The sequence below is a fragment of the Zootermopsis nevadensis genome, unplaced genomic scaffold (assembly GCF_977971745.1).
Source record: "Zootermopsis nevadensis isolate Lab colony 2312 unplaced genomic scaffold, Znev_1.0 Znev_ptg000044l, whole genome shotgun sequence".
NCBI classification, from domain to species: domain Eukaryota; kingdom Metazoa; phylum Arthropoda; class Insecta; order Blattodea; family Termopsidae; genus Zootermopsis; species Zootermopsis nevadensis.
This window is the reverse complement of record NW_028259176.1, coordinates 3,013,177-3,039,700: the sequence shown is the minus strand read 5'-3', so window position 1 is coordinate 3,039,700 and position 26,524 is coordinate 3,013,177. Positions and strand designations below refer to the sequence as shown.

The 26,524-nt window shown below is 40.1% G+C and overlaps 1 protein-coding gene across 19 annotated transcripts in view; it reads left to right on the top strand.

The window, feature by feature from the left end:
* LOC147871700 (GATOR complex protein Iml1-like) overlaps window positions 1–25,870 on the top strand; it is a 55,141-nt gene extending 29,271 nt beyond the window's left edge. For 3 of the 19 annotated variants that reach the window (XM_087360375.1, XM_087360390.1, XM_087360374.1), the window contains 9 exons: window positions 3,035–3,226; window positions 4,255–4,465; window positions 4,845–4,953; window positions 6,696–6,847; window positions 7,339–7,414; window positions 9,145–9,938; window positions 12,741–12,830; window positions 16,983–17,115; window positions 20,013–20,172. In XM_087360375.1, the coding sequence (XP_087216501.1) occupies window positions 3,035–3,226; window positions 4,255–4,465; window positions 4,845–4,953; window positions 6,696–6,715 (532 nt within the window). In that variant the 3' untranslated portion in view covers window positions 6,716–6,847; window positions 7,339–7,414; window positions 9,145–9,938; ... (1 more) ...; window positions 16,983–17,115; window positions 20,013–20,172. Of the gene's footprint in view, window positions 1–684; window positions 729–3,034; window positions 3,231–3,819; window positions 4,157–4,254; window positions 4,466–4,844; window positions 4,954–6,695; window positions 6,848–7,338; window positions 7,415–9,144; window positions 9,939–12,368; window positions 12,693–12,740; window positions 12,831–15,605; window positions 15,922–16,982; window positions 17,116–20,012; window positions 20,174–20,401; window positions 20,541–20,645; window positions 20,822–25,468 lie in introns of those variants that run through there. The other 16 variants (XM_087360378.1, XM_087360391.1, XM_087360386.1 and 13 more) reach the window with 16 other exon arrangements.
* Window positions 25,871–26,524: the final 654 nt, after the last annotated feature.

Genomic DNA, 26,524 nt, shown 5'->3' with positions numbered 1-26,524 from the left:
TTTTTGATTGCTTTAAAATAACAGTATTTAAATGTTGCTTGAATTGTTCTCTATAAACATTTTATTGTGATGTAATCTACAAAAGCATTTCTTAACCCTGAATGTGGGAATTTAACCTTTATCATACAGAAATGGGAGATTTAAACCCATGTACTATGACACTGTCAGCCTGATGAGCAGTTTACAATATGCTAGTGTAACACAGCTCATTTGCACATAAACCACAATACACAGTTGTTAAAGGTTAATAGAGGTGAAGTTACATTAGCCTATAGCTTAATAGAGATTCATATGCTGCACTTTTGCTTGTCATTTAAATTTCACTTAAATTGCATAAATTGAAAGGTAGTTAGGAAAAGAATTTATTAAGCTAAAGTTTAGAAGTTTTCAGCCATTGGTTTGAATCTGTTTATGCTTTTTGGTGTGACTCGGTATGGGATGTCATGATGCACAGTTTGAGGTACACTGGCATAAAATTATTTTTATTTTGATGTTGGTGTGGGAATGCAGTTTAAACTGTAATGCTGCCTTTGTGAATAATCATGTACAGATTCAAAATATGTCATTGAATTTTTGTGCTCTTGTTTTATGGCCATTTCACCTTGGTATGGAGTTATGTGTATGTTTGATGTTTGATCAAAATTGCTGCCTCTTTTGTTTCTCACTGTATCCTCTTTCTGCTAGGAGAAGCATGGTTCTAATCGCATGGCTGAACGACATACCACCAGGTCAGTATCATTGTGTCCATCATTTTAATAGCATTGCGCTTCTGTTTTCTGACACATAAGACACATTTTACCATCTGCTTGAATATACATATGTAACACAGTAGTACAGACTCATCTGTGCAAAGTTACAGTTACCTACCTCAGCATAGTCCAGCTGATGGCCTGCGGGCCACTTCCAGCCCAAAACCACTTGTGAATTGTGTCAGATACAAGCTGTTGGAGAAAAAAATTTAAAATAATGTGTAACTCTATAGTAATTTTTTTACATTTCAATAAAACTTACATTTGAGCATGTAATTTGTAATTTATGAATAAATATTCTCATCAACAACGAAAACTGGCTATTAGTTTAAGAAATGTGCCAGGAAGGGTTTATTGGCCCTTGATCCAACAGGAAAGCTATTCTTAGCCCAAGAGAAGAAAGAGGTTGTACTACCATGACTTGGCTGATGAAGAAATTCATTATAGTTTTTACAAAAGCCCTCCACTGCTCAATAACCTGAGCTAGATCAATCCAGTCCACATCTTAATACCTAATTTCTGTGCTTACGTCTCTTAAGTGGTCTTTTTCCTTTGTGGTTTACCAACCAAAATGTTTAATGTACTGTATTTCTCATTTTACCCATACTACATTTCCAGGCTCATCTTTTCTTTCTTGATTTAACCACTGTAAGTGTTCAAATGATACATTTAATAACTTGGGAGACTCAGCTTTGAGAAAAGGATAATTTTGAGATGGATCTTATGGGTGCAGGATATGAAGATTTGAACTGAATTCTGTTCTTTGGTGATTGAATCAAGAGGCATGCATGGAAATCCACTTTTAGTTCCAAAACTTGCAGGGAATTTCTTTACAAGCTGAGTAACTGTAACTTTTCCATAAAACCATGTACCCCAGACTGAGTGAGAGAGAGATGTTATCAGAGTAAGTTGCTAGTTTTATTAATATGGCATATTTTTGAAGTATTCAGACTCTCAGTTTGAAAATTCTGTACATATACATAGGTCTTGTAATAATTTGACGTGTTTTGTATAACAGAAAATATGTTAATAGCTAAAAGAATGGGACTGTAATTTATAATTTTATCTTCTGTATTTTAATATTAAAACATCAAAACACATTGGGGCATGAATAAGATGGAGTATTGCATGTTTATACAATTCTGCAATTTCTTATATGTATTAACCTGATCCCCGCTATTGTATGCGCTAAAAGTGTTTAATGCCATGTGTTGAGTGAAAATTAAAAAAAATAGGCATATTGTTCTACAGTATTCTATTCTCACAAGTTAAGAGAACTTCAAAGTGTGTTTACTGCATTGTCTCGTGTTTGTAAGTGAAGAGTTTTTGTCTTGTATGTTTATTACAAGAAGCCAAACCCATACAAAAGTTTTTGAAAGATTCTGTTGTCGCTGTAACTCAAACCACTTCCATGCGCATGGCTTACTCATCGCCCTGATGATGGAGGCAGCAAGGACCTCTGAAATGTTGGTAAATGCACAGTTTAGGCTTTTTGAAATGAGTGATGTTGAAATTTTGAATTATTCAGTGTTTTGGCAAACATTGTAGTTGCCATCTTCAGGATGAGTACATAATGGTTGGGTATTTTTGGAAGCCTTATAAGTGCATGTAGTAGGTAGGGAGTTGGGTTTGGTGGATTGGAAGAGTGCTTCACCAGTCAGCACAAGAGACAATAGTAGAGAATTGAGATACTTATGTTTAAACATTGCCTTTGCATATATAAATTGATGTATGAGGTACATTGTAAAAGTAAGTTTGATTTTACTGTAAAGGAATGCTACTGAGAACAGAGTGCACAGTTTGTTCATTTTCCTAAATAGTTTCCTTGCTCTGTACGTAACTGCCACGTGTCCAATTTTAGAAGTGTTTTAGGAAGTCTTTAGTAGTTTATTTGCAACAGTGGTAATTCATTTTTCATGTTAAGTTTTTGACTGATACTCTCTCAAGGTACATCTCTAGTCTTCCATATTTGGGTATAGCCAGAAGTTAGACAGGCCCAAGACATGTGTGCAGAAGAGAAGAAACTTGAGAATTTCATGCCAATACATTCTTCAGAAGTAGCATTTATAGTGAAATTACAACTGTTAAATGTGAAATATTACAGTTACAGCTTACAGTTGAGGTAATTGAGTTTTGTGCTAAGAAAAACATAAGAGAGAGCTTTTGTAACACCTAGCAAGTGTAACTTACTTTTAGAATGCATCTCATATGTATGTCAGATATACAGATAGAGTTATAACCGTTTACAATTCATTCAGTTGTATTTATTGTAATTGATGCATTAGGTCACGTTCTAAAGTCATGGAGCGAGTGAAGGCAGAAGTAAGTAGCAGTGGTCGCATCTCTCCTGCCAGCGAGGCAGCTTTGGGAGACAAGATTTCAGGTCAACAGCCAGTGTCTCCTGAACAGCAACAACAACAACAGCAGCAGCAGCAAACAACTGACTCCCCACATCATCAGGACCCCACAGATGATAGGCAAGTCATCATATATAGCCATTGAGTTGATAATACTCCTGCTCTTTTTTCAGTTTTTCATTCCTCCCCCCATTGCTTCTTACAGACAAATGCTGGAATGGGACCTTAAGATGGTCTATAATCTGGAAAACAGGTTCTGGGCACTGCGTAAAATGCTGAAATATAAAATAAACAGTAAAGTTTGTATGCAGTATAACAGGTACAGAAATAGCAAGAGACTATAAAAATTGTGATTTTGCTAATAAATTTGTTTTATCAGTAGCTTTTATGGTAGGTAGCCCAGTGGTGTTCAGGCCTAACAAGGGGGATGATGCTCTGTGGGGCATAACCACTGGAGCAGCAAGTGCAGGGGCAGGGTCCCATGGAACAAAAATGCAAGGGAAAGGCCAGCTTTGTAATGTTGCCAATGTCAACCCCAGTTTCAAGCAAGATTGAGGATGTTTTAGAACTGGAAATTTGTGCAGTAGGAATGAAACTTTTACCTTTGGCAACCTTTTGATTGCTTGTGTATAATACCGGTAATCATACAACATCTACCTCTTTAAAGACTGATTAATAAATAAGATAATAAAATGGTTTGTACATGTTTGAAGAATGACAGAAGAGAGAATTATAAAGGAGGTACTGAACATGAAACTAGAAGGAAGATGTCCAAGAGGGAGATTGAGAACAAGATCAAGATGTGGACAACAGATTAGGAAAGATGTCACACAAAAAGAAGGGAACAGCATGATGGAAAGTGAGGATTAGAAGTTATGCAAATATAGAGATGAGGAGGCTTGGTTGCTACACAACCTGCATAAAAAGTGGGAACTTCTTTGAAAAAAAGGAGGTGATTATTTCCATACCAACAACGACTGGATAATTTTGACCCTGTATCATGCCCTGAATTTCTGCTGTGATGGTGGGATGATGATGTGTAATGGTAAATAATAGGTTCTGTAATAGTAGTGTCCTGTGAACAGTTGAAGACGTGATTGATTATTCTGTACTAAATAATTAATGAAATTTTGAAACTGTTATTTCAGTCAGAGTCATTTTGACATCCATCGACTGAAGAGCACAGCAACAATATTAGAAATTATTGAAGCTATGCGAAACACAGCGTCAGGTGTTGGTTTTCTAACTCATCATCCCAGCTTGCCAAGCTATACATTTGTGAGTGCAGATGCTGTGCAGTGGTTGATATGTCATGTGGAAGGAGTACTGCATGAAGAGAGGGCTGTTAATATTATGGAGGTCAGTGTTTGTTTAAATCAGAACTCTTTGTTCTTTGTATATTTCATAGTGGTGCCATCTCTTAACATCAGCATGCATGTGTGTGTGGGTGAGGGAGTGTACTCATGTGCAATACAAAACTGACTGATAAAAATCTGAACCCCGAATTCCATCTGCAAGATTGAAAAATAAAAAGCTTACCAAACTTGCATCACGAGCTCAGTTGGTTCACTGGGACATACTTTCATCCATCTTCACTTTAATGGCTGAAATTTTTTAAACCACATTGTGTTTCTTCTACAGTTTTTTTTTATTTTCAAAAGTATGTGCTTTTATCGTGTTGTGATTTGGGAGCTTTGCAGCTACGGTTGAATATATTGATCTGTCATCAACTTTTCAGCAAATGCTGAAGGAACACATGATATGCCATGCATCAGGTGATTTCTCCCATCCATTTATTGTGGGCTTCCACTTATACCACATAGTTCAGCAAGAGAAATATCAGAAAGGTTAGTATTCTTTAATTTAATTATGATTTCTGGCTTCATAAACTTGACTTTCCACTTTGTAAAACAATGTCACTGAAGCTTTTGCTTGGAGGAATACATGTATAGGCTCAGTATTTCTTTAATTTTATGTCCAACTATAAATTTTTTTGACTTTAAAAAAACTTGCATTAAATTATTTGTTGTTTATGTGCCAACCTTGAGTTTATTTTATTAGATTCTCTTTGTTTGCATTGTGCAAAACAAAGAACGCATTACTGGGAAATGGGAGTTATTATTGTTCATCCATTTGCATGTTCCACTTTATACTGTTTTATGAAACCATATTAAATCTGGTGCAGGATGTATCTTGCAGTAAGTTGTCATTTAGCAGCTAAGAATCTGTTTTCCTCAGTTCTTCCAGGCAAATTCTGGGATAGTAGCTTAAAACAGGCCATAATGGGTTCCACATTTTTTCCATTTTGTTATTCACAGCAATCTGATGCTGCATAGCCAATGCAGCTGAAAAACCATAATTAAATAAACCAAGAACCACAAATATGTGAATATTTTTGCCTTATGAAATTTACACCAAATTGATAAGTGGTTAAAATAAAAATTACAAGTCTCAGCATGGTATGTTTTATATTATGTACATTTATTGGTTAATTTTTGTGAAGATAAATTCTTGAGAAGTGTAATGAGTCAAGTTTTTCATTTTAACAAAGGAAATTCTATTGGATGCTGTAAGCATCGTGCTCCTTCCCACTCATGTTAAACCTGTTAAATCCAGAATCCTTGTTCAGAAGCTAATAATCAGTCTGGTACAAAAGTCCCTACTTAGTGTGGTACTCAAAGTATAATTACCATCTTTACAAGAACCCACCATTGGCTCTATCCTGATCCAGATGGATCCAGTCCATAACCTCCCATTCTAAGATAACATTTTAATGTTTCCTCTGTTGGTGGCTGGGTGGCCCATGTTGTGTTTTCCCTTCAGGTCTACATACTAAAATTTTGTCTGTATTTCTCATGTCTCATGTACAGTGAAACCTCTATCCATCGTTCCCCGAACTATCGTTTTCCCAGATGCATCGTCCGTTTTGTTCGGTCCCGGATACATCCCATATAAAATAATGTTACATTTTCCCGCATCTATCGTTTTCCCGCATTCATCGTTTTTATTTCCCACCCCCGCCAAAAACGATGCATCGAGGTTTCACTGTATACATAAACCTCAGAATTTTAAATAAGAATACAAAACCACTTTAAATATAGATTATAGAAATACATAAATCTTAAGAAATTTCAGCAGAGGTGAAATAATCTGCAGAATGGAAAGAGTGAGTGAAGAGGTGACCTCTCAATGCACGCTTGAACACCTTTAAATCATTTAGAGTTTTAATTGTTGGTGGAAGATTATTAAATAACTTGATACCTGTATAGTACGTTCCTTTTTGACGTTTATTATGGTTAGCATAGATTATACAAAAATTATATGCTTGTAGTTAATTTTTATTTCAGTGTTGCTGAGATTTGTCAAATTTGTTTTTTACATACAAAATAAAAGTCTAGGTGTCCATGAAACCCAAAGGTTCTGGAAATAAATATGACATGCGCCCTGATGTGGAGAAAAGGTGTTTAGAGTATTACAGTAAGTGCAGTACGTGAAAGTATTATAACAATGCCGCATGGAAGTTACTGTAACTAAAACATTTCACTTTCCTTAGTCGTTATAACTTGAAACTGTTGCTTGTGTTTTCCAGGTCGTGGAGACAGCATCTAGTGCTCTGAAGTCAAGCACGACGGATCCGTTCTACCGTCGTCAGTGCTGGGAAGTAATTTGCTGTTTCTTGGTGGCATCCCTGAATTTTAATGATGATGAGAATAGAGTGCAGCAGCTTTTCTCCTGTCCAAGGTATATAAGAGCAGTTGGAGGCAGAAGAATATTGTCAAACTAACCTCATTCTTGATATTAAAATAGTGTACAAAATAAAAGATGTTTTTCCAGCCTGATGGTACTAACATGACATAACAGATTGTTAATCACTGGCTTTTCAACGCAGAATTGTAAGCGAGTCCCAAGGCAGTCCATGAGGCACTGTTATAGACTTTTCTCTGAGCACCCAGAACTCATTATTTACTGGTACAGTGAGCCCGTTAGAGGCTGTATCACAATTAGTTTGGGTTTAGTATCCTGCCAGTACCAGGAGGCTTCTACAAGTAATGTATTTCTTTGTCATATCATAAACCCAGATTTCCCATTTGCTCTGTGCCCCGTACATCAGTTGCTGATTTAGGAAGCAGCTACTGCATTGGCCACTGTTGTGACCAACATTTTGTACACTGAACATTAGGATGCGAGTGTAATTATCTGTACTCATTGTGATTGATGATCCACATGTGGAGATCTCCGCAGTCCATGGGATTCCCTACAGATTGCAGGACAAGCAAGCCAGAGCCACTCACCAGACGTCAGTCACAGGCAAGTTCATCTATTTGAGTAAATTGTTTAATAAACTTCTTTTCTGAATTATAATGCCATTATTGAAAGAAGAAGACCTTTTTTTCCTGAAAAGTAGTAAATGGTTTTAATGAAATAAAGAACTTGTCTATTTCTTCTATTGAGACTAAAAAGAAACAATGAAGAACGTGATTTTTCTTTGCCAGTGTAAGGAACCACATTTTGAGGCTGACCTCCACATAGTTCTATACGAGGTGCGATCAGAAAGTTTCAGGCTGTGTCAATAGAGGGTGAACCGGATGTAGTACGAGCTTCTGCCTTTAGGGGGTGCGGCCTACATTCATAGTGAATCAGTGTGCCAGCCGGCATCATCGAATTAGCATTTGTTTCTTAGTTACGGGCGTATTGGTAGTGCATTACACTGACCCTCCTGCGATTTCGGAATGGCGTGTGCATCAAATTTTGCCAAAGACTCGCCAGAACGGCTACGGAAACCTATGAAATGCTAAAGCAAGCATTTGGGGAGTCCACAATGGGTCGTGCACAAACTTTTGTGTGGCATTCACGTTTTAAAAATGGCCGAACCTCTGTCGATGATGACGAGCGTTCTGGACGACCATCTTCGAGCACAACGCCCGAAAATGTTACGAAGATTCGGCAGGCCATTCACGAAGATCGACGTCGTACCATCAACGACTTGTGCGACATTGTTAGGATAGGCTATGGGACCTGTCAGCTGATTCTAAAGGAAGAACTCCACATGCGACGCATCCTGTCTGAGGACCAGAAGCAGAATCGACTTCTCGTTTGTCAGGAGCTCAAAGATCTTGCAAGAACCGACCCCAACTTCCTTTCTAAGCTCCGTGTGACTTCTTCCTCTTCCCAAAGATGAAAATTCAGCTAAAGGGAAGGAGATTTGAGACGATAGAAGAGATTCGGGCAGAATCGCAGATGGTGCTTGACAGGCTGACAAAGAAAGATTTCCAGGGATGCTTCCAGGCTTGGCAGCGGCGCTGGGATCGTTGTGTTCACTCCCAGGGGAACTACTTCGAGGGTGATGGATGAATTTAATACCTGAGATAAGTGTACGGGTTTTTATAGGCGCAGTCTAGAAACTTTCTGATCGCACATCGTAATTGAGAATGCATGGAGTTTACCTCCATGCTCCCACTGCCTCATGGCATTGCGCTTAGTCACAAGGATAACTTCAGCTGATATAGCGAACCATTAAATGTTTAAAAATCGTAATCGGTGTTGGTTTTCTGTAAGTCCAAGTGGTGTTAGAACCCAAAGACGACTGTGAGAACCTGAAATCTCTCTTTAAACCATATTTAGTACGTGAACTGGTTGAAAGCGTCTGACGTACTTATTTCTGCTTCATATCTGGAAAAACCAGTAAGGCCTGTTGTGTAAGTTGGTAGGAGTGTTTGTTGCTGCAGCCATGAAAGAGTTATGACGGTGTTCCTTGTTTGTCACTACACAATGGTGGCGATATCACAGGAAGCTGGTGAGTTCAGTTTTATAAATTTAGATTGTTCAACATTGAAACAATTTATATTACTGACGGTGAAGTTTCCACCTTTGCTTCCAGAAGGCATTATAAAGTGGCATTACTAATGGTGATATGGAAAATAAATCTAATTGATACGGCTACCTCTTGCCCCTTGTCGGTTGAATTCACCTTAGTAGTAGAAGTGCTACAGATGTTGGCTGTGTTGTAGTGGCTTGCCATTTCTTAATCTTTCATTTAGGTCCTTTCTTCATGACATCAAAACAGGCGAACCTGAAGGGCATGGACCGACTGGTGTTTATAGACTCCCTTGCTGTCATAATGGGGCACGAGGAGAGGGAGCCGTGTAAGCCGGGACACCTGGCACTTGTTCCTATCTTGGAGACAGCGATCAACATCCTCGGCTCCAGACAGACGGCAAGCGAACTGTTCATTAAATATCCACTGAATCAGTGGCAACGGAAGTTGCGTGGGTCTGACGTGATGTGTGTGAGTTGTAGAGTTTGTAGTTGCAGTATTATGACGTGTGGAATAATGGCCCACTTGGCGAATGTTTTAAATTTGCTGGGGGGGACGAAAGAAAGGTTGCAATATGAATCTGTAAGCGAGGGAGTTCAGATTTTGTCAGGTCGCTGGTCGTGACCCATATTTAAAGTTAACTTGTGAATGGGTTTGTAATGAACATGACAAAATTTGTCTTCTGAAAATGGAAGGTGCTTGTTCATTGGCTAAGGTGGGAGTGTTAACTGCTTGGTGAAGTAAAACTGTGTGTTCTTTGAAGAGTGTGATGTCTTGATTTCTTGAATGTGAATGTATTTTCTCTTTGTGGGAGTAGCAGATTACGAGAAACAGAATGATCCTTCAGATTCTACTGAGCACCACGTGACCTGCGTACTGCTAGCCAGAGAAGCGTTGAAGTACGTGCGGCAACAGTTGGCAGACCGACTTGATGTCAGAAGATTAAACCTGCTGGGACAAAGAAGGAACCTCGAATCCGCAAGAGACTGATATCGGTCTGAACCAGGCATTCGTTGTGTGAGTACATGAGCATTAGAATGTATTTGATGTGGTTGTCGTGTGAGAGAGATGAGTCTGTCCAATTTTATTAGGTACTTTAGATGTTGTGAACTTAAATGTGAGATTTGATATGTTGAAAGACATAAATGTGGTGAGGGATTGGCATTATTGCAGTATCTGTGGTACGCTGGAGGCATTCATGATTCTCTAGTGAATATATTGTTCATAGGACACCAAAATTGGAGGTTAGGTGTAGCTTGTAGACGAGGGTGGTGACTATTTGTGATAAGGTTTTGTTACATGTGAGATGTGCACAGTGAGCGGAGCTGCCGGGATATTTTCTGTTCTTGTGCTTAAGTTTAGAGTTTGCTGTGTTGAGCAAGGGGATCGGTTACAAAACTTGTAAGTTTGTGGTGTGGTGTTCGTTATGAATTTGGATTTGCTTGCAAAAATGGAGATGACTGTCAGAGGTTCCATTTATTCGAGACTTAACCATAAGTTGAGAGTTGTCAGGTGTCAGTCTCATGGACATGTGATGAGGCTCAGTATTACTTCTGGTATATTTCATGGTTGGGGGTGGGGATGGGATTTGCATTAGGATCGAGGAGTGGTGTGGTTGGTTGGAACCAAGTATAGAAAGGCAGTGCCACTTATGTGGGTCACAATGTACCAGTGCTGGTGTTGTCAGGATTGTTATATTATGTGTGTAAAATGGTTGTGAAGAGTTCTTGGCTTAGGAAAGACTAATTTGTTAGTCTTGTCAGTCAGATTGTTTATAGGAAGAATGTAGAGTTATTGACCATTTAGTTTGGTTAAAGATTGTTGACCTGGAAATGAAATGATATATGATGTCTGTTTGGTGTTCGTTGACCACCTTGGCTGCTCCCTCATAAATATATTTTTACATAACCCCTCCTTCCTCTCATCTTGGGCTCCCATATCGCACCCACGAAACCCTCAGTTATTTTTTTTAGAGGGCAGAAATCAGGAAGGAAATGCATACAATACGAAACCCGTGTCTCCCCTCCTTTCATTTCTAAAACGTATTACTACTGTAAGAATCTGTGCTGAAATGGAAGGGAGAGGACTTTAAGTGGTACAGCTCTTTTGCAGGATGTTTGTTAAAATATTAGATGTTCGAGCCGTCTGTGAGTGAAGATTCCTTTGCGTATGATTCTTGGAGGCAGAACGTAGCTTTGTTTGTTGCACGTTTTATTGATCTTGTTATTGGGTAGTCAATCAACATACGATGACGATGTTGAAGGGGTCCCGGGATCTTAATAAACATTGTGACCACAATCAGAAATTCTCATGTAGACATGCTGGCAATTCAGTAATCAGCGTGCACTAAAACTCATCTCGTAAAACTGTTTATTGACGTAATGTCAGATGCAAAATATTGTTTTGTAGAATTGCTTTCTTTATTTTGTTGTGTTTCTACTTGTTAAAGTTGTTACATTGAGAGTGCTGCTGCTGGTGTCATGGAGAGATGTTTCCTCAAAGTAAGAAATTTTTGGTGGCTCTCCTTTACTTAGTGGGGAATCCCCATGTCCACAGTACAGAGTGTCTAAGTATTTGCGACCGGGTTGGTGGCCCCAGCACCCTGCCAGTTTCTTTGGCACTTACAGTCATCCTTCCATCATGTTATGTGAATTGGGTGTGGAGCGACAGAGAGAAGGCAGGCAGTTGTCTGCTGGTTCTGTAATTGCTGGAAATGTGACCATACGAGTAACCAAGACTTCGAATAAAAATCTTCCCCAAGATGTGGGCGTAGGTGTGCGGATTGTTTTAAAAAGGGTAGCAGAAAAATTGAACGTAGTTTAGCATAATGAATGGCGCGTTGCTTTGGTTAACAAGGAAATGATCATTTTTTTTACCGTAGCCGAAACAAATTATTTACGAACACACAGTCACGAAGGTCATATTGAACGGCTTTTCGCGTTTGCTTTACTTCATCGTTTTGTCGTCTGATTTGACTTCGTTTGTCCCCACCATTTTCCTACGTAATACGACCATAATTCGTTGCGTTGGATACGTTACTGGGGGGGGGGGGAAAGGGTCCCTTTGTAATTTATGAAAGTGACATTTGACAACTTCCTGAAGCATAGCCTAGAACGTTTGTACATTGGCCGACAGAATTCGTGTATTTCTACATTGTTTTGAGGTCTTGTTCGTCCTCGTAATCTTTAAAAAACAACTCAGCTCAATTTGAATACTAAGAAAAGTGTTAAAACTAGTTACTACGTGTTTGTCCAGGAAGGCACTGATGTTTTGTAGTTGGTAATATTACCAGTTTGTTACGATTCTAGTGAGGCAGTCAGAAAGGGAAAGAATGAGCACGGAAGTTGCATATGGCAGATTAGATGTTTGGAAGAAGATGGCAATAATGATGATGACAGTAATTGCAGTAAACTTGTCTTCGCGATGTGTGTGTTACTTTTTCTTCAGAATCGTCACCTTTACTCGGAACACCTGATGTGATCTGGATATGCCATTCTGGTCGCTGTGGTGTGACAGCAGATAGGTTGCGGTGTTTAAATATCAGTGTTGTAATGCAGTTTGGAATAAGCAGGGTTCCTAATGACGTAGGATGTGGAAAGAGGCAACTCCATTCTGAATGAACCTGGTTTCATGCGGAATGTCACGGACATTGCACTTTGGAATTTCCTGGAAACTCGGCTATGCTGTCAGAGGAATTTTGCACTTATCTTCATCCAAGATCGTTTCCTTCCACACAAGAGACTGAGCTACTGTCGCAGTTTAAAATATAAGGTGACATTTTCATTGATCTGTCTTTTACATGAACATTTGTCATTTCAGAGTTGGTGACCTTGAAATAATGACTTTTTGTACAGACTGGATGCAGCGGCTTGTCACCGTTTAGATTCAGCTGTAACGAGTATTGCCCAGGTAAATGTTAGGTGGAGGGAATATGTTGTTTGTGGCAATTCTTACTAATATAGAATATCGCAAGTTCTTATCTATTAAAAGAATTATTAAGAAATCTGTGCTCCTGCCCTCCACTCTCTCCGTTTTAGTTTTGATTAGATCGATCATTGACAGTGGACGTCATGGTCTCTTACAATTGAACAAAGTTTGAGATAAGGGATTCCTATTTATTATTAATGTTCATCACATTTAATGTTTTCGTCTGAATTTGTGAACTCTTGTAAGAGAATTAAACTTTTTTAACACAATTTCAAGTAACATTAGATTGACTTCTGTTTGTTCACGGCAACATTGATAATAAAAGAATATTCCAGTAGGCAATTAATATTTTAAAGGAATGAAAGGTGTTTCGTATCCCAGAATCTTAATAAAAATTAATGGATCTTAAGAAGTGGGGTTTATATTCTGAACAATAATTCTAACACTTTACATCTCTTGATACATGGACATTATTAAAGCGTTTTAGGGAGCTGAAAGAAATTTTTATTCCGGATTTAGAGGAATAAATATCGAAGAATCTCCCTCTCATTATCTCCTACATCAGCAGATTAAATCCGGGGAATGCTTGCTATTATTGAGTGCAAAGTATTTATGGGTGCAAAACGTGGTCTTTCACATTGAGGGAGGAACATAGACTGAGGAGCTCTGAGAACAGAGTGTCGAGGAAGATGTCTGGACCCAAAATGAAGGTGGGACGGATAATAGAGAAAAATGCATGACGAGCTCCTCAGCCGATGTTTTTAGGGCGAGTTGAAAGTTTACAAGGCCTGAAGGGAACACCTCGGCGTAGGTGGGAAGATAACATTAACACGAATCTTACGGAGATGGGGTCTCAATGGAGTGAACTGGATGCAACTGACTCAGGATAGACCCCGGTGGCGGACTTTTGTGAACACGATGATGTACCCGACAGACATTAAGGTGGCTCATAAATCCTTTGAAAGGGTTACAAAGTTCAAATACTTGGGAACAACAAAAACGATTCAAAATGATGCTCACGACGAAGTTAGGAGGAGACTAAATTCCGGAAATGCTTGCAACTTCTCAGTCCAAAATATTTTGTCTTCCCGTCTGATTTCTAAGAACCTGAAGATTAAAATATACAAGACAATAATTTTGCCTGTTGTTTTGTATGGGTGCGAAACATGGCTTCTCACTCAGAGGGAAGAACACAGATTGCAGGTGTTTGAGAATCGGGTGTTGAGGAGGATATTTGGGCCTAGGAGGGAAGACGATGGGGCGTGGAGAAAACTGCACAATGACGAGCTTAAAAATCTGTACTCCTCCCCAAATATTGTCAGGCTGATTAAGTCGAGAAGAATGAGATGGGCTGGGCATGTAGCGCGCATGGATGGGACAAGAGGTGTGCACCGGGTACTGGTTTGGAAGCCTAAAGGGAAGAGACCGCTGGGGAGACCTAGACGTAGATGGGAGGATAATGTCAGGCGGGATCTGTGGGAGATAGGAGTTGAAGGAGACTGGATTTTGTTGGCCCAGGACAGAGCTTTGGTTAATTCGGTGATGAACCTTCGGGTTCGGTAAGCCATCTAGTTAGTTAGTCAATCGGTCAACGACATGGCCAGCTTTCTTATTAATTATGATTGTCCCAGTTGGCGCTACTCGCAACAGTTACCTTCGTTGCAACTAAAGGTACGACATTTTATTTTACATCCATTGTCCTAGCACTGTGCGAGATTATGTCAAGAACTTCTTTACAGTTCGTGTACTGATTAAGTTACAAGTTCACGCTGCAACCTGTAGCAACTAGATATCCCACCCGACATGTAGGACTGTTTGTAGTGGCAGCATGCTGCAATGGAGTGCGATACTGACCGGGTTAATACGACCCACACAATCGTATGTCCCAGTGACGCATTAAACCACGGAAGACATTGTAAAGAACCTTGACTTAATCACATTAACGTATAGATGCTTCTGGAGTGTGTGCCCATAAGAATAGCAGTAACTTGGGTGTGCTGTTTTAATGGATTTATCTGAAATGACATATGGGAATACCTCCCCCTACAAGCGTTGATGGGTACCTCATTCAGGCGTAAGCTCCCAGTCTATTTGCGCAAACGCAATTATGACAGAAACAATATCTGCTGTGGAAACCTCAAATCTTACAATTTAGTTCTGGTTTGAGGGGGTAAGTAGAGGATTACATGACCTACGAAGCTAAGATGCTAGCCAAACCTCGACTGCTAACACTTAATTGTTCATCATGGAAGATAAATTACGATCCAAAAACTCAACTGCCAAAGTTTTAACTCCCCTGACCCCCATCCCGGAGTGGGGTTTGGCCAACACTTTTGAAAAAGTCACGCTTTGCCACTGTGGGAATTCCTTTTCGAAATTTTTTGCTCAGAATATAACTTTTGGGCCAAGCTGGTGCGGCATTACTTTTCTCTCTTTAACTCCCTCTGCATTTATGATCTCCTCCCTCCCCCCCCCCATTTGGACACATCACATCAACTGGATGCTGTATGGACGTAGAATACCACACGGCAAACACGTACGTACTGTGGCAAAGTCCGTCATAAATAAATATGAATCTGCCTTCAATGTGTGGATAATGGCAACCCATATCAACCTTCAGACATACATGAATGTACAAAAGAAATGTATCTAATCTCGATCTTATGTGTACATGATGCCTTTTATGTTGATTTTATCATTTTGTTTTCTATATTACTCCATATTTATTAATGTTTTCTTTAAATCATTGCTTTACAGACTAATATTGAACATCAGATGAACCACGCCATATAAAAAACAATACCTTCGTTCTAATATATAAGAGTAATCTGATAAGAACATCTTTCATAAACTGCATAACATTGTAAAGGATTGTAATTCGAGTTTTAAATTTACCAATCTAATTTATACCTGAAGACGGTTAAATATAACCGAAACATGTCGTAAGAGACGTTCCAATTTGTAAATCGATCATTCGATGCGGAACGTGAAATGATATTTTAAATATTTTATATTTTATCATCTTATTAAAAATTGTGATTTGACGGCAAATATTAAAACATTTATCAGTGTTGTTTTGCATGTCTTACGTTTGCACAAACTTGGTGACTATGAACTGTCTGCTGGATATATGATTGATTTCTTAGTTACCTAACCAGCAGACATTCGCAAGTACGTTATTCTGAAGTTTTGTCATTTCCTTTTGATTTATTGTCTGGTAACTTTCAAGGATCTGTATTAGGACCTTTGTTGTTTAATGTGCAATGTCATTAAATTGTAAGGCCATAAAGTCTCCTCAATATAGTTCTTTACTTCGAAAGGACGCAGAAAGCTTAAAGAATTTGAAAAATGTAAACTTCAAAAAATTTTGAAAAATTTCAAAATTTTTGGGTTTTGTGTTGTTTTTTTTGACAATTTCCAGCAATTTTAGTTTTTTTCAAAAAAATTAAAAAAAAATATGAAAATGTCGAAATTTTTCCCATTCTATACCTACCAGAAACGTTGAATGACACCCAGTCCATGCGAGACTCCGTCTGTGCAGCACCCAATCTCTGCTTCTCACGGTCTCGGCCGGGCTGGCCATGGGGCGTTTCCCGCGAAAGAGTTCCCGGCGACCGGCCGACCATTGTATCTGTCCCCTCTTCGAGGCCTGCCTCGCTCGCGGCACTGCGTTCTGAGCCACCCGTAAATCAGCAATCGCCGGTCGTCGGGGTCCGCAGGCCGGCAGTCGGCTCCTCGGCTGCCGCCAGAGGCACGGGCAGCCTCCCCTTGACAGCTCACTAACACTTATTTGCAAAAATATATATAAATACGTACATAAAAACGTATGTATGCATATATATATTATTTTTTATTCTTACCAAGTCGGTATCGCCGAGGGGTTTGTGGTGCCAAGCATTACAGAAAACTACGACGCACCGCCGGACATTGACTCGGAACTCGACCGACCAAGTAGCATGCACCGCACTCGCGCGCGCACACAGAAGCCACGGCAACGTACTTTATGTGATTTCTTATTATATTATGTTTTTACTCTTTTTTGATTCTACCAAAATTTCTTATTCTCTCAAAAATATATATGCATATTTATATACACATGCGTATTTATATATTCTTAATTTTATTCTTATGTAGTCGGTATCGCCGAGGGACTTGTGCTGTCAGGCAACGCGGAAAGTAGCACGCACCGAAGAAGTTAGCCAGTCAGATATTACGCACCGTGTGACTTTGACTCAGGCAGCCAACTACCGCACACAAACGAGACACGGTAAGCTGCTTGTACGTGATGTTTATTTATATTTTAATTTGGAGTTCCCCCCTTCTCTTATTGTTTCATTCTTCGCACTGCGTCGTACATGGACGGTCGAGCTCTGCGGCTATGTCCCACGGTGCGTGGTAGTTAAGACAGTCGAGCAAAGTCCGTCATAAATAAATATGAATGTACAAAAGAAATGTATCTAATCTCGATCTTATGTGTACATGGGATATACGGATATCCGCACGTAGGAACGTTGAAACTTCGATATCAGCAGACGTGCGTGATTACACCAAACGCACTGATGATAATGTTTGGCATGTATTGCCCTACGTCAGTGGTCCCCAACCTTTTTTTTGCCCAAGGGCACATTTGAGAGTTTATGAGATTGTGGCGGGCACCAACCAATTAACAAAGCCAAATTTTGTTTTCTCTGGACAAATAAGATACGGACACCAAATAATACACAAAAGAACACGACGTTTATTGATACAAGAAACCACGCAATAAAAAATACGTACTTTTATAAGTACAATTATTATTACCCAAGTGGGAAGTTAGTGTGATGTTTGGCGCTGCATTTCAGCGGCCAGTTTTACAAATTTGGAAGAGTAGGATGATGTTGCTGCTCGCAATCGTCAAGATGGGCATTAGTACGTAGAGAACTGTGCTTTGATTTTATAATGTTCATGGTTGAACGGCATTTATTATTCAGTATAACCTCTTTCCGTATCAACGCGGGCACCGCGTTGGGGACCACTGTTGTACATTATTTCGCCCTCACATCTTCGTCAGTTATCAGAGTGATTATTCTCTTGTAACATTGATGTCACTGTTAGGTCAAGGTCATGACAAAGTCAAGACAAGATCGCCCCAAAAGTTTGCCAGATAGAGGTCTTTAAAATTCTCAAGGTCATACGTATTTATGCCAAACGGCAAATACCTGATTGACCATACTCATGTCAAAATGAGGTCACGTATAGGTCAAGGAAGCCACGACAAATTCGGCCCAATAGTTTCGTAGATACTGGTCTTAAAAAATCTCAAGGTTATATCTTCTCACCAATATTTCTGCTAGCCAGCCACCCTAGGGCCACACCCTTTACCCCAGGGCCACTACCCCAGTCGCACCCCTTCCCAGGGCTATCCCCTTCTTTGGGCCAACCCTCATGATCACCCCTACCCAAGATCGCCCCCCCGGGACCATCCCCTCAGGATCCCTGCAGCATCACCATATCCCAGGAACCACAGGATCCCCTAGGACCCCAGGATTCCCTGGACACTGCCCTCTAGGATCACGGCAGGATCCCCGAAGACAATCACCTCTAGGATCCCCTACAACCCCCTCCAGGATTCCTCGGATTTACCAGGACTCCCCATGACCATCCTAGTATTCCCCACAGATTTCCTAGGATCCCCACCAAGGATTCCCTACCCAGATCTAGCAGAATCTGCCACCAAACATTTCCAACAGAATTTCCCACGATCGCAACCCATGATTCCCAGGATATTCCCCTGGATTCACCACATAATATTACCCACGATCCTGCAGGATTCCCCACCAAAAATCCCCATATTATCCCACATAGGATCCACAACCAGAATTCAAAACGGGCGCCCTAACCCCCGCGCCCTAACCCCCGCGCCCTAACCCCCGCGCCCTAACCCCCGCGCCCTAACCCCACGAAGGGAGGTGGAGGCCCAGGCCGTTTCTTGAGCGAGCAGAGGCGCGGACCCGGCTCCGGACAATGGCCCGGGCGCCGGGTTCCAACGAACCACCCGAGTCGGACGAGTCCAACTCGTTGGCTTTGCGCTCGCACGCTACGCAAAACAGGACCTCGTGGGCGAGGCGAGTCGTTCAACTCTTTCGACTAACCGACCTGGCAACAGATCTTGTCTAGGGGATATAGCAGGAACATAGTAAGATTAGGTATAATGAGAGGACCACTCAAAATTCGAAAATAGTACCAGCAACGAAAGCGCGGTAATTGATATGGAATAATACCGACAGGGGGGCTCAACCCCAGCCGCTAAGTGGTCATAGGAACTTAAAACAAACCTCTTAAAGCAAAATAACCTCTTGCGCCCTCTGTGCGGGACGGCGCTTGTGGTGGGTCCCGATGTTCCCGCACAGAGGACGGTGCCATTTATTTTATGTTTTTGAGCCTTGTTTTATTCTGTACGACCATTTACAGGATCCTCGGTCCCTCGATTTGGTTTCATTCGATTAAATCATTGAGTTTTCGCTGCTCGTAGTATTTTCGCTTTTAGTGTTTTATTACTGGACGTATAATTTTATCTGCCCCTTAGTCATCTCTGCCGACACGCGTTGGATGAGTTTTTCATCTTTGCCTTTCCCAGCATGCTCCGCGAAACTTGTTTCCTCGAACAAGTTGAGTTCTTTCCGTTTGTCTGTCTCCTGCTTCGGTACAGCGCGTATGTACGCAGTCTTTAGGTAAGTTGGGGCTTCAGTCGGCCATTTTGATATTACGTCTCAGCTTGTGTTTGGTTTAATTCTCGATTTATTCGACAGCCAAAGAGTTGTTGAAGGTTTCGTGGTGGTAGTACGAAGCTCTAAAGAATGCAGGCGATTTCGTGATAGTGAAAATACTAACCGATTTTCTCTAGAAATTACAAACGTCTTTGAGTTAGATTTTATTAACCCTTGCACCATTGAAAATTTAATCCTGAAATCTGAAGCGAAAATAATAATAATAAATTCTTATTGTGTGGATTTCCACCTCTTTTTCCATTCACTGTACGTGTAATGTAAGCACAAATCGATGAAAATTGTAATATTGATTATAATTGACTCCTGGATTTGACCTTATCATAATGAATACAGATTTAACCTGGTCGGATAGATAACGACCCTGACTTATCGGCATTTCTGTCTGGCGGCTTTACAGGTGAATTACGTCGCTTTTCCATGGAGAAAGTGGAGTGATATAAGATCGTCTATATATTTTTCTCAAGGACTGTGACACGCACATGCGAGAGTACATGTGTCCTGTTGTGGGTCCTCGGGTGCTACGTCCTGTACAACGCGAGCCTACTTAAGTCATTCAAGGTGAGTTGCATGAAATATTCCGTCCTCTGAAGTAGAGAGTTCTGAAAGTACGTTGAGAGAAAAACTTATATTGCGTGCTGTTACCGATACAACGTGACTTGGCATACGTCACACAAGACAAGATGGCTGAAATGACGTTGCAATACTGAACTAAGTATTCTGAGATATTATTTTATTTTACGTTTTGATTGTTCTGTGATTCTGCCCACGCATTCCGTCTCCTTCTAGGTCAGTGGTAACAACCACGTGACACTCGTTCAAGACTTGAGGTTTACGGAGCGGTGAGGATGACGGCCGCTTACATCGTGAGGTCGCTAACACGACAACCCGAAAATTATATTACAGCAGCAGCGAACTAAGGACTCCGGTGAGTACAATGAGAAATTGTCAGATAATGCCCACTGATCGAGTTTCAGAGCGTACGTACAGAAGCGACGTAATTATAAATTCTTGTCATTATGTCTGCTTTGAGGTGATTGGCGGAGCCCTCTTCACATTCACGGTGATTATGATATCATCATTCTTCATCGCCGTCGTGAATTTCTGAACCAGAAGATTTTTCCACGTCTCGCTCCTGGACGCTGCTCTGTGACGTCGTCTGGCTCGAGACGTCTGAAACGATGAGGCACCAGTGAGCGATGGACTCGGGTGAGTACGGTGATGTATTATTTCGAGGTTGATTCAAAATTATAATGACTTTCGTAGATAGTGTTCTGTGGGAAATTAGAAATTAGTATGTCTCGACGGTAATGTAGTGTCTGAGTAAAACCTGGTCTACGTGGATGGGATTTCGCGAAGGTACCGATATCGTCAAAAATCAAAGAATGTTTGAAACCCCCTACGTACGGTAAGGAATCGAGTTCTTTTATGAGTTGGAAACAGAAAGGAAAAGTTACAGATCATTTGAGAATTGTTGATGGGAAAGATTGGAAAAGGAGAAAATGCTGACAATCGCAGAGACGTTGCGTGTCCGGTGATGGACACGCACACTTGCGGTATGAGACCAGTTTCTTGCGTCTGTCTTGTAAACATGTACGGCAGTCATCGTGTAGCTGACAGTCGTTTAACTGGTCAAGGCCTTTCTCTTCGTGTATAAACACAGAAATTTTAAAAACTGACTGGTCGTCCTTACTTCATTTCTGTTGGATAAATTTCGTAAGGAAATGCTGTTGGTGTTAGGTGGACCGAGTATTGCGTACGGAGTCTGTATTGATTTGGATTAACCGTCTGCCAGGGACGCGACTAGTTTTGTGAGCTGTTTATTCCGAGAATCATAGTTCGTCTGAATTATATTTAAGAATTCAGTCCGTACCTCGAAGAAAACACAACTCTTCACCATTACGAAGATCAACTGGGTAACGCTGTTTAAGGAAATGATCGTTGTTTATTCCGAGAATCATAGTTCGTCTGATTTATATTTAAGAATCCAGTCCGTACCGCGAAGAAAACACAACTCTACACCATTACGAAGATCAACTGGTTAACGCTGTTTAAGGAAATGATCGCTGTTTATTCCGAGAATCATAGTTCGTCTGATTTATATTTAAGAATCCAGTCCGTACCGCGAAGATAACACAACACTTCACCATTAAGAAGATCAACTGGTTAACGCTGTTTAAGGAAATGATCGCTGTTTATTCCGAGAATCATAGTTCGTCTGAATAATATTTAAGAATCCAGTCCGTACCGCGAAGAAAACACAACACTTCACCATTACGAAGATCAACTGGTTAACGCTGTTTAAGGAAATGATCGCTATTTATTCCGAGAATCATAGTTCGTCTGATTTATATTTAAGAATCCAGTCCGTACCTCGAAGAAAACACAACTCTTCACCATTACGAAGATCAACTGGTTAACGCTGTTTAAGGAAATGATCGTAGTTTATAGTGAGAATCATAGAAAATCCATAAATATAAAAGGCATCATAAATAAAACACTTGGTACATACGTTGAAGTAAACTTTCAGAATTGAACTAATTGGTATTAAGCATTATCTGTTGAAGGCTTAATGTACCGTTTACATACCTTTTTCTTTATCAGTATTACTTCGCCCCACTCGCTTGTAAATAATCTTCTTGAATCTCTTTCCCTAAGTGTTTTCAAGTTCGGATTGTCTTACAGAGTGAGAAACGAAGTATTACGCCTGTCTAAATCATCAAGAAATATTATAGGACTGTTAACTTAGTTGAAGCATCTCTCTCTCTGTCTGTCTGTCTGTCTGTGTTTTTAATAAGTTCCGAAGATTAGGATGGGTTGACACTCAGGTTACAGTAAATTGGTTCATCGATTCTCGACAGATTCTGACGAATTTAGGACCGCGTTCAGGTGTGTGTTGCTCTAAAATCCAGTCGTTCCTCAGCTCGAATATTTGTTGCGCCATTGAACATTGTCTCGAGAATAATAGCAAAACTTGAAGAAGTCGCTGTTTCCAGCACTTCGTGTCCCATTTGATAAGTTGAACACGTGTACGTGTTCAGTACGAGAAAGAAATTGCTGCCGTGTTTGAAAACATGTTTTAAGCTGGAAGAAACCAGCAGATAGTCTCAATAAATGCACTGCGTGAATGGAATTCTTAGGAATATTACACATTCTCCAACTTTGTCGCATTGCTCATATCACGTGTAACCATGGATTAAATTCCTTGTGGAATCGAATTCAGACAAATAATTATCTTTTTCTGTTATTTCGTGTCATGAACTGTTGACCTTGGTTGAAAGAGTGCGTCTTAATGCACTTCCATAAAATTCTCCGCTGTTCGTGGAGACGCTTTCAAAAAATTATGCAGTACTTGAAAGAATTGGCACAATGGCGGCGTGACCTGTTGATTTGACCCTAGGGATCCGTGTAATGTTTGCCCAAGTGCATGGTAACAAATTAAACATGTCTGTGCGCACGGGCGTAATATCGAAAGTCAATTTTGGAGCTACCTGCCTTGTCCAATGCCTAATCCATTCAGAATTTTTTGTCCTAGATGCATGCAAGTTTAAATTTATGGATATTCTTAATCGTGGATTTGTACTTTTAATACATAAATTAATAACGAGGGTCATGGCTGATAGTACCAATGGAAGGTAACAGATAGTGACATACAGTTAATATCGAATTTGACGAAAATCGGCCTGTGTAATGTTAGTAGTACGTGTTAGAAACGAAGAGTATTGACTGCGAATGGTTGTTTGGAAATGGGGGGCACGTTTTGACCTTAAGGTCGTATCGCAGGGCCGGTATCCAGCCGATATTCCAGCAAGCTTCTGGTAGCGTCGGACACCATCGTACATATACGTGCGTTCGACTGTGAGTTATACAGTAGCTGTGCATGGTCCCAGATCAAAATAACCCTTTAAAGCAAATATTATTATTATTATATGTCCAAATTTCTGTAATAATCAGTGAGACTTTAATTTCTATTTTTATCGTATGCGTGTATGGCATTATTAATTATTTTAGAAAGAATTTATTTTATTGAAATGACACCAGATGCCATACTACTTTCTTTTTTAAATTTTACATGCTTTGCCATCGATATGACCATCAAAGGTAGTCTTGCGAATTTCTGAGGTGGGAGTTAGAAGCTAACAATAGGCTCAGCCAGTCAAATTATCCGCCTTGAATGGAAAGTTCAGCGTAGTGTTCACAAAATCCCGTCACTGGTGTCTTTCCTGAGCCATATTAATCCATTTCGCAACCTTGAAAAGTACTTCCGTAAGAACAATTTTAATATTATCCTCCCAGTTACACCTAATGTTGTAGAATGTAACATTAATGCTCACCGATCTTTAGCCCTGAGGATGGAAGAAATATATTCCTCGGAAATATTTGTTACTCCACATGATACTTGAACGAATAATATCTGATTTCTTTAAATCCGGGTCGTATGAGTCATTACATCCAGACTCTATATCCTCTGCAATATGTCAATTTTAAAAGAGATTATTCTTGTTTAATGTTTCACGGACTAATCACATTTCTGTTCCTTGTTTGAGTCTCTCATATCTTTGTAAACTTTTCCGCATAAAATGATTATTATCCAATTTCTTTTAAATCGAATATTGACAAATTACACCCGTATCTGTTTTGCCAGAGCATGGGATTATGAACATGTGGACGTCATTCTCTGTTCCGTAATACGTCGTTAACTGGTCAGATGTTTACAGCAGGTCGCAGTAACCCCGTACCCGTTTAACCGTTGAGCACACTGGCTAGAACCTGGTGCTGTTGGAATGTCTTGGTGTAGATAGAAATCACTGTCTTCCTTTGATGTATGGTCCCTCATCATGCACGTAGTCTGTTTAATGATCGGTCAGGGTTAGTTCCACAGATCAGGAGAGTTGGGTAAGTAAACATAAAAGAAATAAATATTGAGTTGTCCTACTCGATAGGTTTCGGGTTCGAATCTCTCCCCGTCGACAGACAATCGTTAGAGATCTTTCTCGTCCTTTTTAGTATTCTGAAGCATATTTTAAGACACATTAAATGTAGACAGCTATCGCTTTATTCAATGTAATTTCAAGTTCATATTTTAGAAGAATCATGCCATTTTATGGGGTATAACGGACAAAATTTTAAGACTAATAAATTGCCCGCTAAGAATGACGGCAAAAATGTAAAGTAGTAAACAATAATAATCATAAGAATTATCCGATTAGACCCAACATCTCTTAGCAGCGTTACCATGGCAACGGTTATTTATAAATGTTATCCCGTAAGGTCCAAAATCGCTTGGGAGCAAATAATCATAACCGAAAAATGTTTTATGAATGTCTTTTGTGATGTTGCGTCATCATAAGGGCCCACCATCATCGCTGTTATGATGGAGGTAGCAATATCATTTCCTAAACGTCGGTAAACTTAATCATCACAATTACCACAGTGAGAACAGGAGATAACAATTTACGCGCAGATTGAAGATGTAAGGCACAAATTTCTATCTTGCGAGGCCGAGGCGTAGTGTCGGGACAGATAATACCCGCATCCCCCCCCCCCCCGAAGCTGCTTTTAATGAGTGCTTTTTCTATAATTAGTCTAGCATTTCAGAAAAGAGTGTGTTGTGTTTAGGAGATAACTTTCAACCAAGCTGTTTGTATGTTCTAATCAAAATAACGTTGACCATGAATTTAGAATCTTTTGTCTTCTAGTCTGATAAATAAAAGTTGTAAATATTAATGAACAACACACGGTTATGTTTAAATTTGGTTTGCTATCATCGTAATTAATGTTAATATGAATAATATGGAGCTTCAGACCCTACATATAAATTCTTGTCATTATATGGGACATTCTGTCTGGTTTCAGGGGAACGGCAAGTGAATCTTCGTGGTTCCGAAACTCAGAGGAGGATCTTCATGGCATTTTCACCCGTGCGGTTGCGTCTACACGCTCCGGGGAACCCGGACGCTGCACTCTTGTCGTGTTTCCAGTGTCGGCGGTCATCTCTCCGGCATATTTCGTTTCTACCATCTTTGCTGGCGAGTGAAACGAATTACTTTAATTTTAAATTAACACACGACTAACGCCTGGGGTGCAGGGGTTAAACTCCTTCCAATGTTCCTTAATTTTGAGTCTCCAATTAATGTTTTGCTGTTTCCATCCCTTGAGCAAAATGAATTCAGATTCTTTCTATTTACTCGTCTTCTTCTTTCTTTTCTTCTTTTTCGCCTTCTTCCTACCCTCAGAGGATAGACGGGTTAGAGTAGAGTTGTAGCTGCATGCATTCTTAACCACTAACAACATCATCGACCCTGCAGTCCAGCCGCTGCGCTGCAACGGAATATCAGCGGAATCCAGCAAAGACGCAGTTAGTTTGCCCACAATATTAGAAATGTTGAGGGTGTGAGGTCACAGACCATGCGTTAAGTTGCAGTGGTGGGATTTGCTAAAGCATATATAGAAGATATTGAGGATTTTAAAAAGTGGGGATTTTCTGTTTTGATGATCTGAGTAACGGCTAGCTTTTCAAGTTAAGTAATTTTGAGGTGACTTAAGCGTCTGCTAACACAAACTATAAAGCGGGGAAGATTTTAAATTTGGAAAATTTCATGGGGCTGAAAACTACATTATCGTTCTTTATTTACATAGCTTTGCCCTTAGATTACAATCATATTGCAGGACAGACGTACAGTTCAAATTTAACCACCTCTGACGCAGACAAAGTTCATTCAGTGAAAGTGATTGAGATTTATGGTATCGTAGGCATCAGTACTATGACATTAAAGTGTGGATTGATGGGAGATCCACACTGAAATTAGGGACGAGACGTAGTGGACAACGAAATCACATACAAATAACATGTGAATAAAATAATACAGGCTTTTTGAAGCCGAAATAATTGAAACGCCGCCACTGAGATTT